General features: G+C 33.4%; 1 protein-coding gene across 1 annotated transcript; it reads right to left on the bottom strand.

Moving 5' to 3' along the window:
• Window positions 1-565: 565 nt before the first annotated feature.
• LOC130810335 (autophagy protein 5) lies at window positions 566-15,368 on the bottom strand. Its single transcript, XM_057676351.1, has 8 exons — window positions 15,056-15,368; window positions 10,739-10,863; window positions 9,626-9,692; window positions 9,011-9,100; window positions 4,697-4,784; window positions 3,922-4,062; window positions 2,185-2,316; window positions 566-1,076 (listed from the first exon to the last, which is right to left on the bottom strand). The coding sequence occupies exons 1-8, from the start codon at window positions 15,167-15,169 to the stop codon at window positions 742-744; spliced, it is 1,092 nt and encodes a 363-aa protein (XP_057532334.1). The 5' UTR covers window positions 15,170-15,368; the 3' UTR covers window positions 566-741.
• Between the last annotated feature and the right edge of the window lie 696 nt (window positions 15,369-16,064).

Genomic DNA, 16,064 nt, shown 5'->3' with positions numbered 1-16,064 from the left:
AGTTATTTGACTTTTAAAATTACTTTGGAATTTGTTAAAAAAATAAATAAATAAAAAAAATGAGGTAAATTGAATTGTTACGTATAAAAGATATTCATATTTTATAATGAAGCAATAAACAATTATATATAAAGTGATGAGTGAATTCTGATGTGTATATAAGCTAGCGTTTTAATTTCTCAAGTTAGAATATTACATATTTATGTAGTTTGTTGGATTGTTAGATAAAAATAAATGAAAATGTGATGTGGGGCCCAGGGATAAGGGTGGTGAATGGTGATGTATGTGAGATAATGTTTTTTTATACAAACAAGTAGGAGTAAAAATATTAGCCAACCAACGAGAAGATCTGTCTCCCTTTGCTTCTTTTTATCCTGCACTCATCATGTCATGTCTCTTTATTCATTTTTTTAGCTACATTACAATATTCTCAATTATTTTACTATTTTATTAATCAATTCGAATTAAAGATTTAACGTTATAGTCGTACCTTGTTTCGAAACGAAATAACGAATCCCCTCTGCTCTGGTCGAGCAGAGGGTTGCGCCTAATCAAACGGAACGAATAAGAAAACGCTGCTAACTTTCAAGAGGAAAATAATTAATTTGTTATATATACACATTGCAATGGCCTAAACGAAGAACTCGACATCCAAACGACCACCGTACAAGGCAATTAGCTAAATATAATGAATAAGTGACGTGTATAGCGTTTACCTCGTCTGTGCAAAGCAATAATGAGTCAAGAGTCGGGTTTGAGATGCAGCAAATATACACATACGTGCACGTAATGATCGGGGTTCACTAGGTTGTTGGCTACCCAAGAGAAAGGAATCTCGGCTTTTGGCTCAATTCCTTGAATTCGAATGAGCTTGATTTCTGCTCTTTCAGTTAATTGTTTAGACTCGGGATTTTCGATAGCTGATGTACTCACCTCTTCGATAACTTTTCGATCACCACCTTCGGGATTCACTTCTTTAACCTCATCATCAGTTAGTTTCTCGGTGTTGGGCGTTCCGTATCCAAAGTACTCCGGCAAAAGAGTTTTCATAGCATGACCTAAAGTGAAGCATTTCCCTGAAGAGTTCTTCACATTTTAGTAAATACTCGAACACTTCTATATGATAAATCTGAGAACGAGATCAATTCAACACAATCAAATAATCATATATCCCTATGAATTTGCTACATAATGCAAATTAAAGCGAAAGGCTTTTGAATGTTGTGCAGCAAGTTCAAACGGACGGAGGAAATGATAGCTTTTCGACGACAATTACTCAGATACTCAACTATAATAGCATATCCAGGTTAAGGTTAAAATTATGAGATAAAATAAACAATAAATCAATCAGGCCTCATGGAATATGGAGTGCGTATAATAGTACAAAGGAATGTTGCCGCACAATTGGACTACTTGTTCAAAAAGTGTAAAAAAATGAAAGTAACAGCTTTTAGGTAGACTTTGTTATTGATTATGGTTTGATATGATTTTTCATTTGCTAGTCACCGGAAGAATCGGAAGACAGAAAGTTGGAAGCCGAGAGACTTAAAAAGAGGGTGAGGAAAATCGAAAGTGACCTAGAGGGCAAAAGAAGAAAAGGATATGAAGAATTCAGATTTACTGGTTAAAATGATAAAAATCGAAATGAATGGAGAAAGAGAATTCATGTGGACGACCACTAGAATTGATTTATTGTATTACAAATTCTTAAATGATTCAAATGGTGAAACTATCTATATTGGGCTGGCCAATACACATTTAGTCTATAAAGTGATCACTTACAACTTTAAAGTGATCAATTAGAGAAATAAGTTAATTATATGAGTTCGTCTCATGATGAGACAGTCTCATACAAAACGAGTTGTTATATCACAAACTTCAATCTTTTGGGATTGAAGCTTTGGCATTGTTGTTGTAGTCGCCAAAGAGAATCCATAGACTTCCCAAATGACATTTGGAAAATGATATAGGAGACGATGTCCAAAGATAGTATGGAGCAGGATGATGATTAAAGACTAGCTCGAAACATACAATAATATTTGTACTATAAACACCAGTTTCACATAATGGAAATGCTAGACATCCTAGACGAATACATTCAAAATTATTCAAAATGAATTCAAAAAGGTACTTGAACCCGACAGTAAAAAGCGTAAATCCAATCCAAGTGAATTATATGTTTACCGTCATCCTTGTCGAATCCAACAGGTCTGTTTATGTAGGAGATTTTTTCCCAGCTATCAAACTCAGGAGCATCTTCTAAGTCATCATAGACCTCGGTAAAAATTCGAACGTATAACCGTACTGGAATCCTACCTGCCACAAGTTGTCATCCAAGCTTTTAATATGACCAGACCACCACCCGAAAGACATACCATAACAATCATAGAAGTGCAAAATAAACTGACACGCTGGGAATGCAGCAAAGAAAGTGTTAATTCATTTTAGTCGTCACATGGAAGAAATATACAAATGGTACCACAAGGCTTAGTTTTTACCACCGTGAGTCAGAGGAAAATCTTGAAAAAGTTTTTCTCGCAATTTTTTATTACCATCTGATATCACATCTCCAAATGGTAACGCATTGGAATGAAATTTGAGAATAAAATGTAAATGATTGAAGTAAAACAAACATGAATTGACCATTAGAGAATTATACAAGGATCAAGAAGACTAATTGCCAACCCCAGCAAAAAAATTGTTCATGCACGCGGACAATAGAACTAATAATTTGCACAAACCAAATGGGAAGAAAATACTTTTAAAACAGATTCCTACAAAACATGAGTGTATTAGCAAATCCTTTACGTGAACAAAGGATAAGTTAATCAATACGACGAGAATAAACAAAGAAGTGGGAGAAAATCATTCACTTTACTCTGTTTCTACAAAAGACTTATATAGCTGAGCTGCAGAAGGGAGAAAATATTGTATTACAAACTTTCATTCAATGAAAATGTTGTAATATTCAAACATCTCAATGGCTGTTATCAAATGACTTAGGAACTGGAAAATCAGGTCTTGCCTCAGTTGGATCAAGTACCAGTTTCCCCATGTATGATCCTGGATTCAATTATTACGCAGCTCTCCCCTTCTCTCAGCCTACCCTATAATAAAAAACAAGAGTCTTTGGAACTGCTTTCCCAGACTTATTTTTCAGTTCTAAACCTGGTTTGCAATATCTTTTCTGTCCATTTTGCAGATCTTCTAGTTCAACAAAATATTTGTTCTTAACTAGTAGGTGCATGTTGGTATAACTGTATAAGTAGGAATTCAGAAAATTCATAGTTGAAATTGAGTTAAACTTATATTTCTCCTTTGCGAGAAGCAAACACAAATCATCATCCTTTTATGTTTCTCGTCATCCCCATCATATCCGGTCAGCTCATTACATCCTCCTTTAACTTGTGATGAGTCTTAGCTTTGCATACACTTTACAGATAAATAACTGTCTTAAACTTCCAATAACAACGCCAACCAGACGCATTAAACTTTAAAATATCTGACTCCTAGGAGTTCCATATTTTACGCCCCAAAACAATATAAGGTTCATCATAAGTAATACCAGCTCCAAATTAGAGGTCAACAAAGGAAAGGCAGATGAAGAATGAAGGATCTTTTTGAGTATTGATTAGCAACTAAAAAAGGGATCAACAAAAAAGAGTGCCACCGGTATAATTTACTAAAATTTGATCACTAAACATGCTTGTATATCATCCGCGAAGGACCACAATCCAAACAGTTTGACATTGTTTGCTTTACTTCGACACACGATGTACAATATGATGGTCATGGTTGATCGAGCTGACAAATATGATAAGATCAAAAAAGCCTTGGTTTAAGGCTCCCATATAACCAATTGATTCTCAGACCAAAGAAATATAGTTTGAATTTTCGGAAAAACACCTAAACAAAATTTACCTGTTTTGGCAAGTCCGGGATTATCTGCATTACCAGCATCAGATGAAAGGTTCGATGATGGATATAGTTTTTCTGTGTAGTCATCTTCAATGGTCACAAGCTTCAATTTTGATGTCACCTTGAGGAAGGATTCCAAATTGCCTGGTATAATCAAAAAGGTAAGTTTCAATGCCCAAACGATAAGAGTACGAAATCTACCACAAAGTTCAAGTTATTGCGCTTAGAAGATACGGAAAACTTCAGGGTAGAATCCATATTCCATAATGCAGAAACCACTTTTAGGCCAGTTCAATGATATTTCCTGGTGGGTAGATAGGGAAGTATAAAAGTTGGTCTCAGTACAAAAAATCTTATACAAGAAATGATGGACGTTCACCTCCACAAATGTGGCATATGATCCAAAGAAACTAAAAGGTAGTTCCTTGCTTAATTGAATAGCACCTATGTTACTCGAACTCTTCATTTTGCTTTGCGTACCTGTTTCCGATCCTTGATACTCGGATATTGGTATGGAACTTAGACACTTCATTTTAGGCGTAAAATTGTATATTTAGACATATCCGACACTTGGACACATACCAGTATCCGACATCAGTACCTGAATCCAAGTAACATAGAATAGCACAATACAGTCTTCTTAGCACATGATACTCATTTCAATCTATGTGCATGTATCTTTCATCATCCGAAAAAATCTTCTCAATGCACTCCCACGTGAAATAGAAATTAAATAACACAATGTAATCTTCTCAGCCTTAGTAAATAACAGTCTTACCATTTAGAACAGAACGCCACAATTCTAACTGATCTGACTGGGACATGTTCATAATATTTTTGCAGCTCCCATTAATTATGTAAGCAGCCTGTAAAATTCAGGACAGAAATTAAGAACGAGCAGCAAAAAACACTTTAACTATAAAACATACCAGCTATCAGAGAGAGAAATAGAAGGCATAAGGTGCCTCTCAGCAAAAGTTAAAACCTAGACAGCCCGTTTGGTTGTCGGTATTACACGGTGGGAATTGTATTGAAAAGTTAGTGTAATTTTGGTAGGAAAAAAATATTTTGACAAGTTTTCATGCTTATTCAACTTCGATAATCCCATTTTCTTTATGAAATGCATTCTAATTTTTAATGCATTTCCATTTAGAGAGGTTGTATTGGTAATGGAAAATTGTGAATAAATTATCTCCTTTATGATAAAAGTTCATCACCATGAGAATGATATGGTACATTTCATGAAAATTTACACTACAAATCATTCTTATTACCACCATTGGGTACCTACAACCAAAAGATTTGATAGAGTTATTAAGAAATTATCGACACATTAGTTTATTACAACAATACCACCAAAGGAACATAAACCAACAAATCATTTCTAGTGGTCATCCGCATGGATTCTTCTTTTCCATGCATTTCAATTTTCTAACATCTCAACCTACAAGTCCAAATCCTTCATATCCCTTTCTAATTCGGCCCTCATGGTCATCTTATTAGCACCATAATAATAAAAAATAAAAATAAAAATAAAAGCACTAGGGAGAGAGGAAAGGACTACGAAAATTGAAGTGTCGATTGCAGTTTGAATTTATTTGCTGGAAGTGAGTTCAGCACTCAAAGTAAGCTTGAGTAACTGGCTTTCAATACTTATATCCTAGTGGATAACTGGCTGTAATTCAGATAAACAGTTAATACAATCTTTAATCTGTTAATCTTCATCTTCTTCAATCCATTAGCTATGGCTGAACTTTCGTTCAGAGCAGTTAACAAAGTCAGTGTATGGTAAAAGATATATTTGCTTACTATTATACAAAAACCTAAGAACTATTATACTTGCACCCAACAAGTATTTATTTGACGACTGTTGTCAATTGTAATGCACTTATGTATCTGTGCCAAGCAATCCCATAAAATCATCATTTTCTCCATAGAAAGTCAGATTCCTCAACATTTCTGGAGGAAAAATTATTCAGAGTCCGAGAGGATAAAAGGTTACAGCAGGTTATTTCATAAATCATGAAAAAAAAAAAACAAATGCATAAAATACTAAGGTGCATGGTCAATTCTAGGCTATTAGGTCAGAAAATCCTCTGCTTAAATTCTATAATTGCAGGAGCAAATATTGGATCCAAAGTAGCTTTAGCGCTTATTGTGCTACTGGTTACAGACTTATAGGCTAGCACACATGGCAGAACTTAACAAGCATATTGCTTCTATCCTCAATTTTTTGTAGGAAAAAGCACTTCCCCATAATTAAGATAAACTGCTTCTAGATTGGTACCTCAGATTGTTTTAAATCCAAAAAATAATTAGCATTTAGCATCACATAACAGTGTTACAAAAGTCCAATCTAGACATAATCAGTCGTGTTTAATGGCAACCCCAAATAGAAATCAACCAATTGACAAACGCTGTTTAATGGCAACAGAAGCAATCCACTCCTAAAATTACATAGGCCTCCATAGACATCCCTGCCACCAACAACCATCTCTGACTTCCTTACTCGTGCATATTTAAAAATAAAAAATAAAAAAAAAACAAAAGTGGAAGTGGTCGTGAGTATGGCAATTGTCATGCTGATGAGATTAAGGCATAGTGTAAAAACAAGGCCAGATCGCATTGCATCAGCCGCATGGAAAAGGTTTTCAGAAATTATGAACCGATATTTTTTGTGTTGTAAAAGTGAAAAAAATCGCGTTTTGGGTTCTATCAAGGGATATCTTATGATTCAGTCAATATTTAGGCGTTGCGATAACCGCATCACACCCATTACCACATCATCGCTCCGATACCACAGTCGCGAACGTTACCGCATTTTTACACTATAGGTAAAGGGGATCATACATCCGTCATACTTCCAAATATCGGCCAAGTCCATCAAGCATTTCCTTGATCGAAACATAAGGCAATTGTTTCACACCTTTACAATGTGTGTAGCATAGTTTAAAAATGTGGTAATGGTCATGATAACGGTAACGGAACAGTGATGTGGTAACTGAAGTGATGTGGTCATTGTAACGCCTAAATATCGGTCAAATCATAAGATATCCCTTGATACGGCCCCAAACGCGGTTTTTTTACGCCGTTTCAATGTGGGAAATATCAGCTTATTTATATTGAAAACCTTCACATCGCGACAAATACGATGCGACCTTGTTTTAACACTATGGTGTGTAGTATCGATTTGGTAGCCTTTTACAGTGCCACAAGAATACCAGAGAGCAATGATTAATATACACATTCTCTCCAATCAAGCTATGTAGCATCGGTGGCAGATTTAGGTTTTATATTACATGGATCGAGAAAGTTAAAGTGAAAGTAAACTTTAACGTCAATGTTGAATATATTAAAATTTTCAGTACAAAAAATTCAGTACATTCTTAAACTTATTAAAAAATCTAACAGTCTTATTAAATCAAATAATAAAAACCTACGTTACTCGGACTCTTCGTTTTGCTTCACGTACCCGTGTCTGATCCTTGATACTCGAACATTGGTATGGCACTTTAATACTTCATTTTAGGCGTAGAATTGAACATTTAGACGTATGCAACTCTTGAACACATACCAGTATCCAATATCAATACCCGAGTCTAAGTAACAAATAAAAAACATAGCAAAAGTCTATAAATTAACTTGTCTTTTATTTCTAATAATTGTCCTCAACTGGATTTTATCTTGAACTAAAATTAGAACATTATAAGCTATTTGGTTTATTTTTTGAATTTTACACTGGAATTCGAAATAAATATTTTTTATATATTTTGGACAATCTTAATATTTACTGAAAATCTTCTTTCAAGGAAAAAAAATTTTATTGAAAATCTTAAAACCCAAGTGGAGACAATTGAGCCCATTCTCATGAACCTCCTTTTGCCCCTGTGTAGCTCACAAATTAAATGCGGAAGCAACTATTTTTAAAAGTGAAACAATGTTTAAGGAATTAAGTATTTTATTGAAATTAATTTTATTAATATAACCTATTTTGAAATATTGTATTTTTATAAAGAATAAAAAATTCAAACTTTTTCAAAGACCATAAGAAAAAAGATATTCTTATCTAGGAAACACCACCTAATTTTTATCAAAAAAAAAATATGCTCTTTACTTTCACCCTCACATGTGAGATGTGACACTAGATAGGTACCAATCTCTTTACCTTCCCAGATTTCCTCTTTCCCCATAAACTTCCATGGCTTCTTTGGAACTCGTCCCCAGGTCACTTGTTGTAAACCAAGATTCACCGAGAAGCCGAGAACACTGTGAGCTCTCGGAGATAAGAATGAAGAAAAGCAAGGTGTTTCACCACAAACTTATCCGAAACAACTCAAAAGTACCAAGATAAGCATTTCTAGAAGTTCAAAAAGTCAATAGATCTTCTAATGGGGAAAGTTATGGAAATTAGTCATTTCTGCTTCTGGACAATGCCACTATCGTTACGTTATTTAACGCCCGTTATATAACCTGTTTGAAAGTTTTCGCGACGTTAAATTTTGTTATATAACGATGCATGAATTTCAATTGACCGTTACGTAAAGTGTAACGCCTGTTATTTTACCGTCATAACGATATTTTACCGTTACAACGTTATATGTCTTCTCGTTAAAATTTCATTAAAACTCATTAACTTTGATTATTACGCTCCCTTAAATTATAGTTACTCATAAGTTAATATATTATACACTAAAAGAATCTCAAATATTACAATTATAATAGCTAGTTGCATATTATTGCATAATAATAAGTGTAGTTCAACAAAATAAATGCAATTATAAGTTCAAAACTCCTCTTATGTGATTTTCTTTTAAAAAAATCACACCGCATTGGCAGCGATTCGCGTTATTTTCCGTTATAGCAATTTTCCGCGACATCGCGACTGTTTTAGCAAAACGCATCCACAACCACGATCTTTTTTTATGCTATCTATACAATGATACACTAATCTCCCAACGCTTTTGTTTCCTAGGTCACAAGCAAAAGTGCATATAAAAAATAACACGGATGCCTTTCACATAGATCTGTCACAAAAATAGTAAAATGCAAGTCTATGTTTAGCAAGATATATAAATTTTTTTGAGCAATTTACCTCTTTCAGCGAATTAATAAAGCTCCACTTAACAGCCTCTTCATCTTTACATGGAGTGAGTGTGTTACTCGGATAATTCCTAAAATGAATCTGCAAAAACAAGAAGATTTATGCAAACAAAGTGCATCAGTCACTATTACATCTAAGAAGCACCCATTTGAATCATTGTCTAATCTGTACAGATTCTTGGTCTCAGAAATCGCAATAGTACCATCCACATACAGTTATATTTTATAAGGCTTTCACATATCAATTGAGAAGAAAAACATGAAACATAACAAGAAATCACCAGAATAAAAACAACTTGAAATACAAGACAACAAGCGAGGACTACAAACCTTTAAAACCATCAAAAAATTATAAAATGTGCAAGAGACAACCCCCCCCCCCCCCCCCCCCCCCAAAACAAACATAACCCCAAATTAATTGATTAATTAATTAATTAATTAAATCAAATTAATTTCTCCAAATCCTATAAACATTATGATCCAAAATCCTATCCTTGCCTTCTAGCCAATGGCCCAATGAAATTATGCATTATAAATACAACAAAACTTAACAAGTTCAGCAGCAGTCAGAAAGATTAAGTTTTAAAAAATCCATAAAGAATTATACCGTAAGATTCCAAGGTCTCTCAGGCTCTGCACACAGAAGATCAAAAAGAACACCTGTTGGTATATACCTGTGAGAGACATGAACCATGATGAAAATTCCAAATGCAATAATCAATAATAGATAGAAGCATGAAAGCTTTCTGCATGCCTCCTTAGGCGAATCTATAAATAGGTCAAAAACTGTACAAAAACAGTTTGGCGGTGAACGAAAGGTAGAATCTTTTTTCATATTGGAGAAAAGGTAGAATCTTGTCATTCAAAAGCCAAGAGTTATTTAACTGCCAGCACCTAAATGCCAATTGACTTGGCTTCTAGCTAAGCTCTTGATAAGGTATAACTTATGACATATATCAGTGAATATACAAGTTCTAAAATGGAAAAGAAGTCCCCATGGTATATGAACTCATGAGAATTTTTGCAAAAAGAAAATTCCATGTTTTGAGAAAGTTAGATCAGTACTAAATACACCAAACCACATAGAAAGGCACGTTATATGTTGCAAGGACTCAACTGGGCGAGTCCAATAAACCGTCGGTCCTATTCACATATACAAGGAAGAGAGCAGCTAAGAATTGAAGAATTAATTAATTAATATTTTGGTTGTATTATGATGTCATTAGATTGTTAGTGATGTCAGCAGGTTGTTATTTCTTGTTTTGTTTAAATACTTGATGCATGCATTGTATTGGGTATCAAAAAGTTTGTTATTGAGCTTGCTCACCAGGGAGAAAGCCTCCTCTCGAAGTGGGGTATACTATCATCTTTATTTTCATACTTACACAGTAATATAATCAGAAACCTAACAACTTCTCCTCTTTAATTCTAATTTCAGTATATATATTACTTGATTCATTACATATGTTTCTGAAAATTCCCACCAATTCTGCACTCATACAAAGCATCTAATAGTGGATCCTCCAGCTTCACTAAGCTTTTGGCAATGCTTGAATAATGAGATACAAGGTATTTTATAAATGGTAAGGCTTCATCAAGGAATAATTGAAGAATTGCATAAAAAAGTAAGTTGGATCCATAAGATGTTGAGGTCATGAGTATAATGACAATGATATTCAAAATAAGTGGAATATTCACAACCCAAGGTCCAGGACTATACCATTTTAGGGGTAGCCCCTTGTACTCAAACCAAACAGTATCTTCCCCTGGAGGAAGTGCGGCGCTAAAAAGAGGTTTTATTTGAGTTACTAGCAATGGAAGATAACCAATCCGCGGAGCTAATATCTGCAAGAACAAAAAATGTCGTATACATCAATCAAATATAATAAAAAAACAATTAATAACAGAAACTGTCATAAGTAACAAAGAGGACCCTACAAGGACAAGGAAAGATGCAAGTTGTAATAAATAAGTAGGAAACTATTGGATAAGGACAAAGATATAATGAGGAAATGTTTTGTATTTAGGCTTCTTAGAAATGAACTTCAATATATTCCCTCTATCCATCGTCGACTTCAGTGAACATGAGAGTAAAGGAGAAAAACTTGACCACGAAATAGCAATATATCACTCTTGGACCTTGGTAAGGAAAGATTAAGGGCCCAATAAAACATAAAATTTTCTCCGACTACCCTATTTCCTTTCTTTGATCATCACGATAAATCATAACTCTAACTTGATCAAGCAAAGAGAATTTAATTGTTTCCCATTCACAATTTAACTACTTGGAACTTAGGTGATAACACAAGTTGTTGGATAACAGTTATGACCTTTAAGTCACATGCTTAAGTTGTGAACTTTGCTAGATGGATCCTTCTGAAACATTTTTCCTTTCGACAATGTCAATTATAAATGTTGTTTTGAAAGAAATCATAATACTACATTCATTAAGTGGATAGCTGCTAAATTGCTAATGTTCAAACTAGAAGCTGAGCTTAGTAGTACAACTCTTTATTATGTATGGACATATGAGCCCATTTGAATTAGAGAGATTACTAAAAGGCACATGGACTAGTGTCACAATCCCTTCAAACTTCAAAGATGTATAGATATCTAGTCTCTAAATGATGTTCCAAGATTAAACATGCAAAAGCCACAACAACTTCCCAACCTTGTGAAATTGTAACATATACTATCCTTCGTTTTCATTCATCAATCCCTTCAGCGTAGTATAATTCGTATTAATCCTTCTGAATTTAAAGACTTAACATGCATTCATCAATAATAATACATAAGAATATAGCATCAACCATCTAAACACATGAAGAAAATATTTACTTCTATCATTTGTCGCTGTATATTTTCCCTAATCTATAGCAACTACATTGATCCTCTTGCTTCCCCAAAGGCCTCTTCCAGATTTATGTCATTGTGTAGCTCAAACTCTTCATTGTACTTCAAGTACCCATGTTAGATTTTTGAAATTTGTGTACAGAACATTGATACTTCATTTTGAACCAATATCTTTCTAAAGACTTCATTAGATACTCAATTAGACACCTCTATGCGTACTCATGTCCAAAATGGGTGCACAAGTTCTAACACAAGCATGATCAAATTAAGGATAGCTTGTTCGACAATATCGATTGTTGGTCCTCTCTCTTAAGTGGCTCACATATACAAATATACTAAATATCCAATTGCTTCACAAGCAAAGCCTTAATTCGAAATACTTCCAAAAATTACATCACTACTACTAATGTGAATTGCATTTTTTGATTGAAGGGACAAAAATTAGCATTCACTAGCACCTTTTGTCACAACTAACAAACATTTCCTCTTAGAGACTTAGACTAGCATCCAAATTTAGAATGGTCTCAGTGTCCACCATTAATAAAAAGATATCACAATGCCATTAAATGGCTACCACCTATAGTGGGGTGTGGGAGTATCGGGTATACGCAGTCTTACCATTATTAATGATAAACTAACAAATAGGTTGTTTTCGATTAACCCTAAGTAGCAATCATCCGATGCAACTTCAAAATAAATAAGAAGTGCATATAATTTAATGCGTCATCTTACTTTAGTCCGTCATAATAAATTAAGTGATAGTTGTCGTCCCCCTCCATTAAAAAAAACACTCCTTCCGTTCCTTAAAAAAGTTCCCACAAGGAATGTTCACAAGAATTAAGAAAAATAGAATCTTTTAGATAGTAAATATATTATTTTATTGAATAATAAATTTAATGGAGAAAAAATAGGAACCATAAAGCAATAAAAAATATTAAAAGAAAGTTAGTTGAACAAATACGAAGACCATAACTATTAAAAAATGTTTTTATAAAATTAGTGGGAAACATGTAGGAACCTAAGCAATATAAAAATATAAAAATGAAGTTAGTGGAAGATATATTAGGGATCATAAGCATTATTAAAATGGGGATGAAAAAGGTTAATTTTGACCAAAATTTATGTTTTAAATAGAAAGATTCTTTATAAGAACAACAAATGGAACAACCCAAAATGGCAATGGAAACAACTTTAAGGAACAAAGAGAATATAATTTTCACCTTTGTTTTTGTTTTTTTCGATTTTATTAAACCAAGAAAAAAATTTTCTATAGAACCAACTACAAATTTCTATTTTGGGGCTAAGATGTTTAATGATTGCATCTTAAGGATATCTTTGAACTTATGTTAGTAAAAACTAGAAATTTTTCACCAACCTAACTGAAATGAAAGAGTTTAAAAACACAAGAAAAACAAAGCAACAATAATGAAGTCTACAAAACACACAACAAGAAAATTTATAAGGTATCTAAGATACCTCTCCTCACACAAAGATTAATATCATTAATAATTCAACAACACATCAATGTAACAAACTCTCACACACTTGAGAACAGCCTCTCAAGTATAAAGATCTCGCCTTTAATGGAGATCACACTCGATCTAATACAAATGGACTCTAGGTTTCCCAAATCCCCTTTTCCCTTGTATTAGCCTAGTCTCTTATATTTCTAATGATGAGTTAGGCCTACTTATATAGCCCAAAACACATTGGAACAATCCTAGAACAAGTACAAGATGTGCTCTCCAAGCATCATATGCGTTCAAACGAGCACCATGTTCAGATCATTCTCTTACTTTTTTGATCACTTGTGCTTCGTTCAAGGCACCTTCCTTCCCCGTCCTTGCCTCATTCAAGGCATGAACCAAGGCACTCGTTGTGCACCTTCTACCTTGTTCAAGGCATCTCTTGCCTTGTTTAAGGCACTCCATTTCCACTCCCTTGATCACCTCATGGAGTGATTCAAACCTCAACCCTCATACTTCCTTGCACACACATTATCCTTCTCCAAAGTGCAAGACAATGCATGGTCTATGAGATGATCAAAGTCATCTCTTATACTAGGAGAATTCGCACTTGCTCTAACACTAAAAATTCATTGATGTTGATGAAGCACATTCATCAACAGAAGTAAAATCATCATTTGAAGCAGCAATATCTAATAATTCATTGAGGCCATGCTTGGAATACAATTATGATCCAGAGCATGAATGGATCACGGAAAGCATATGGATGGAAGCAATTTAACTGCTGCTACTAGCTTGAAACTGTTGGAGGAACATATCACCACCATTTGGGATAGAATCTTCATTACTCTAGGAAGAAGTAGTTACCACATAAACCCAAAATTGAACTTATTCAATAATCTAATCTCCTCCAAACCCATTTTACATAATTGCTTAATTTCCTCCTTCACCCAAAAAATCATTCCAAAAACTTCCATATCTTTACTTGAATCAAACAATACAACGTGTAATCACTCACTTTTCAAAAAAAATTGTTTAATCACTCAAACATGAACAAAACACAATTACCTGAACACCTGCGGAGCCACATACATCATTGTGGGATCAATTTGTATAAATTTATGCCTTACAATATTTTTGTTTACAATATCAGTTTAACCCCATTACAAACAATATTTAAATCCGGTCTCAACTTTAATCAACTGAGATTCTAGGTAAACCCCAAAAAAGCAACATACTCAACCAATCATAATAAGCAACAAATTATATTGACTAAATTACACAAACCCAAGATTCAAATAACAAATCAATATAGAAAATGGGTTAAATGCAACAAACACATGACTTGAGATTAATATCACATAATAATAAAATTGCACCACTATAGTGGCATGTTTGGCAACTTGGAATTCATTTCCAAATGTAGAATTGACCTAAATATTATGTTTTGGCAAATCTTCAATTTGGAAATATGGAATTGGGTCAATTCCAAAGAATTCCAATAACAAATTAAAAATGGGCCAAATATCAAAATTTGAAAATTCTAAGTACATAGGTGTCATTTACGATTCTTGAATTTGAATATCAAAATTGAATTCCCAATTTTCAAATGAATTCTATGTTGCCAAACACTACCTAATCTATATTGAAAATTCAAATTAAACGATAGATAAAGAGAAAAAAAGGCGTGATCAAAGGATGATAGGAAGAATACGCACAAAAACAGGAGGAGGAGGAGGAAGAGTGGTAACTTCAGCATCATGTAGATGAATCTGAAGGGGTATTGCTCCTTTCCATACATAATTCAAAGCATCTGTTTCTCTGCTACCCATTTATCCCTAAATTTGTATATTTCCCAATTCAATCTTCAAATATGATGATTGATGATTAACGAATGATGATTGATGAATTGATTATTGATGATTGATGATGGTTGAGAGTTTTTTGGGAGTTAGATGCAACAAAGTCTATGTTATTGTAGTTGTGCTTGTGGGCTTATTTTGAGTTCAATCAAGTTAAGGTTTAATTTATTTTTGTACTCCTACTAAAAAGTTAACTCTACTTATTTCGTTTTTTTTTTTTTTGTGATGTACTTATTTCGGTTTTATTGACCTTATTTTAACGGAAACTTTAAATATACAAAATCTAAAATAATATTCCCTCCTATTCATCTTAAGTGTCTCATTTCCTTATTTAGTCTAGTCACTCTAAATATTTCAATTCTATTTTGGGTATGTTAGTTTTATTAATTTACCCCTACTAAACTTAACTTTTTCATACCTTTACACTTAATAACCCCACTTAACCCCTATAAAAATTTATAAATACTATATTCTTTCTTTCACATGTGGTCCCATTTGACCACATAAAAAATGATGAAAAGTCAAATGAGACTCATTGGATAAATATGAGGGAGTATATAATATAAAATAAAAAGGGAAAATTCTTTTAAAAAAACTTACCCACAAAAATTCGATTTGACAAAAGTAATTTAATTATCAGCTTCTCTCGAGAGACCATCTTTTCTAAAGACGGTTCTCAAAAGCCCATCCCATTATGTTAATTTAAAAAAAAAAACTGACGCGTGCGTGTAATTGTAATGTGAAAAGTCACATAATATATTTGGAGTTATAACAATATTTATTTGGGTTATAACATAATATATTTTGTGTTATACCAGCATATATTTGAAGATTATAACATATTTTATTTGGGGTTATAATATAA

This window comes from Amaranthus tricolor, chromosome 4 (genome assembly GCF_026212465.1).
Source record: "Amaranthus tricolor cultivar Red isolate AtriRed21 chromosome 4, ASM2621246v1, whole genome shotgun sequence".
NCBI classification, from domain to species: Eukaryota; Viridiplantae; Streptophyta; class Magnoliopsida; order Caryophyllales; family Amaranthaceae; genus Amaranthus; species Amaranthus tricolor.
The sequence above is the reverse complement of the archived record's forward strand: the minus strand, read 5'-3'. Positions and strand labels throughout refer to the sequence as shown.

Bases quoted from the DNA above. Each gene is read 5' to 3' on its own strand.
- LOC130810335 (XM_057676351.1), bottom strand. From the start codon at position 15,169: ATGGGTAGCAGAGAAACAGATGCTTTGAATTATGTATGGAAAGGAGCA. The intron at 4,785-9,010 runs GTAAATTGCTCA...TGAATTTTACAG, and splicing joins TTATTAATTCGCTGAAAGAG to GCTGCTTACATAATTAATGG. The intron at 1,077-2,184 runs GTAAACATATAA...AGAACTCTTCAG, and splicing joins TGGATTCGACAAGGATGACG to GGAAATGCTTCACTTTAGGT.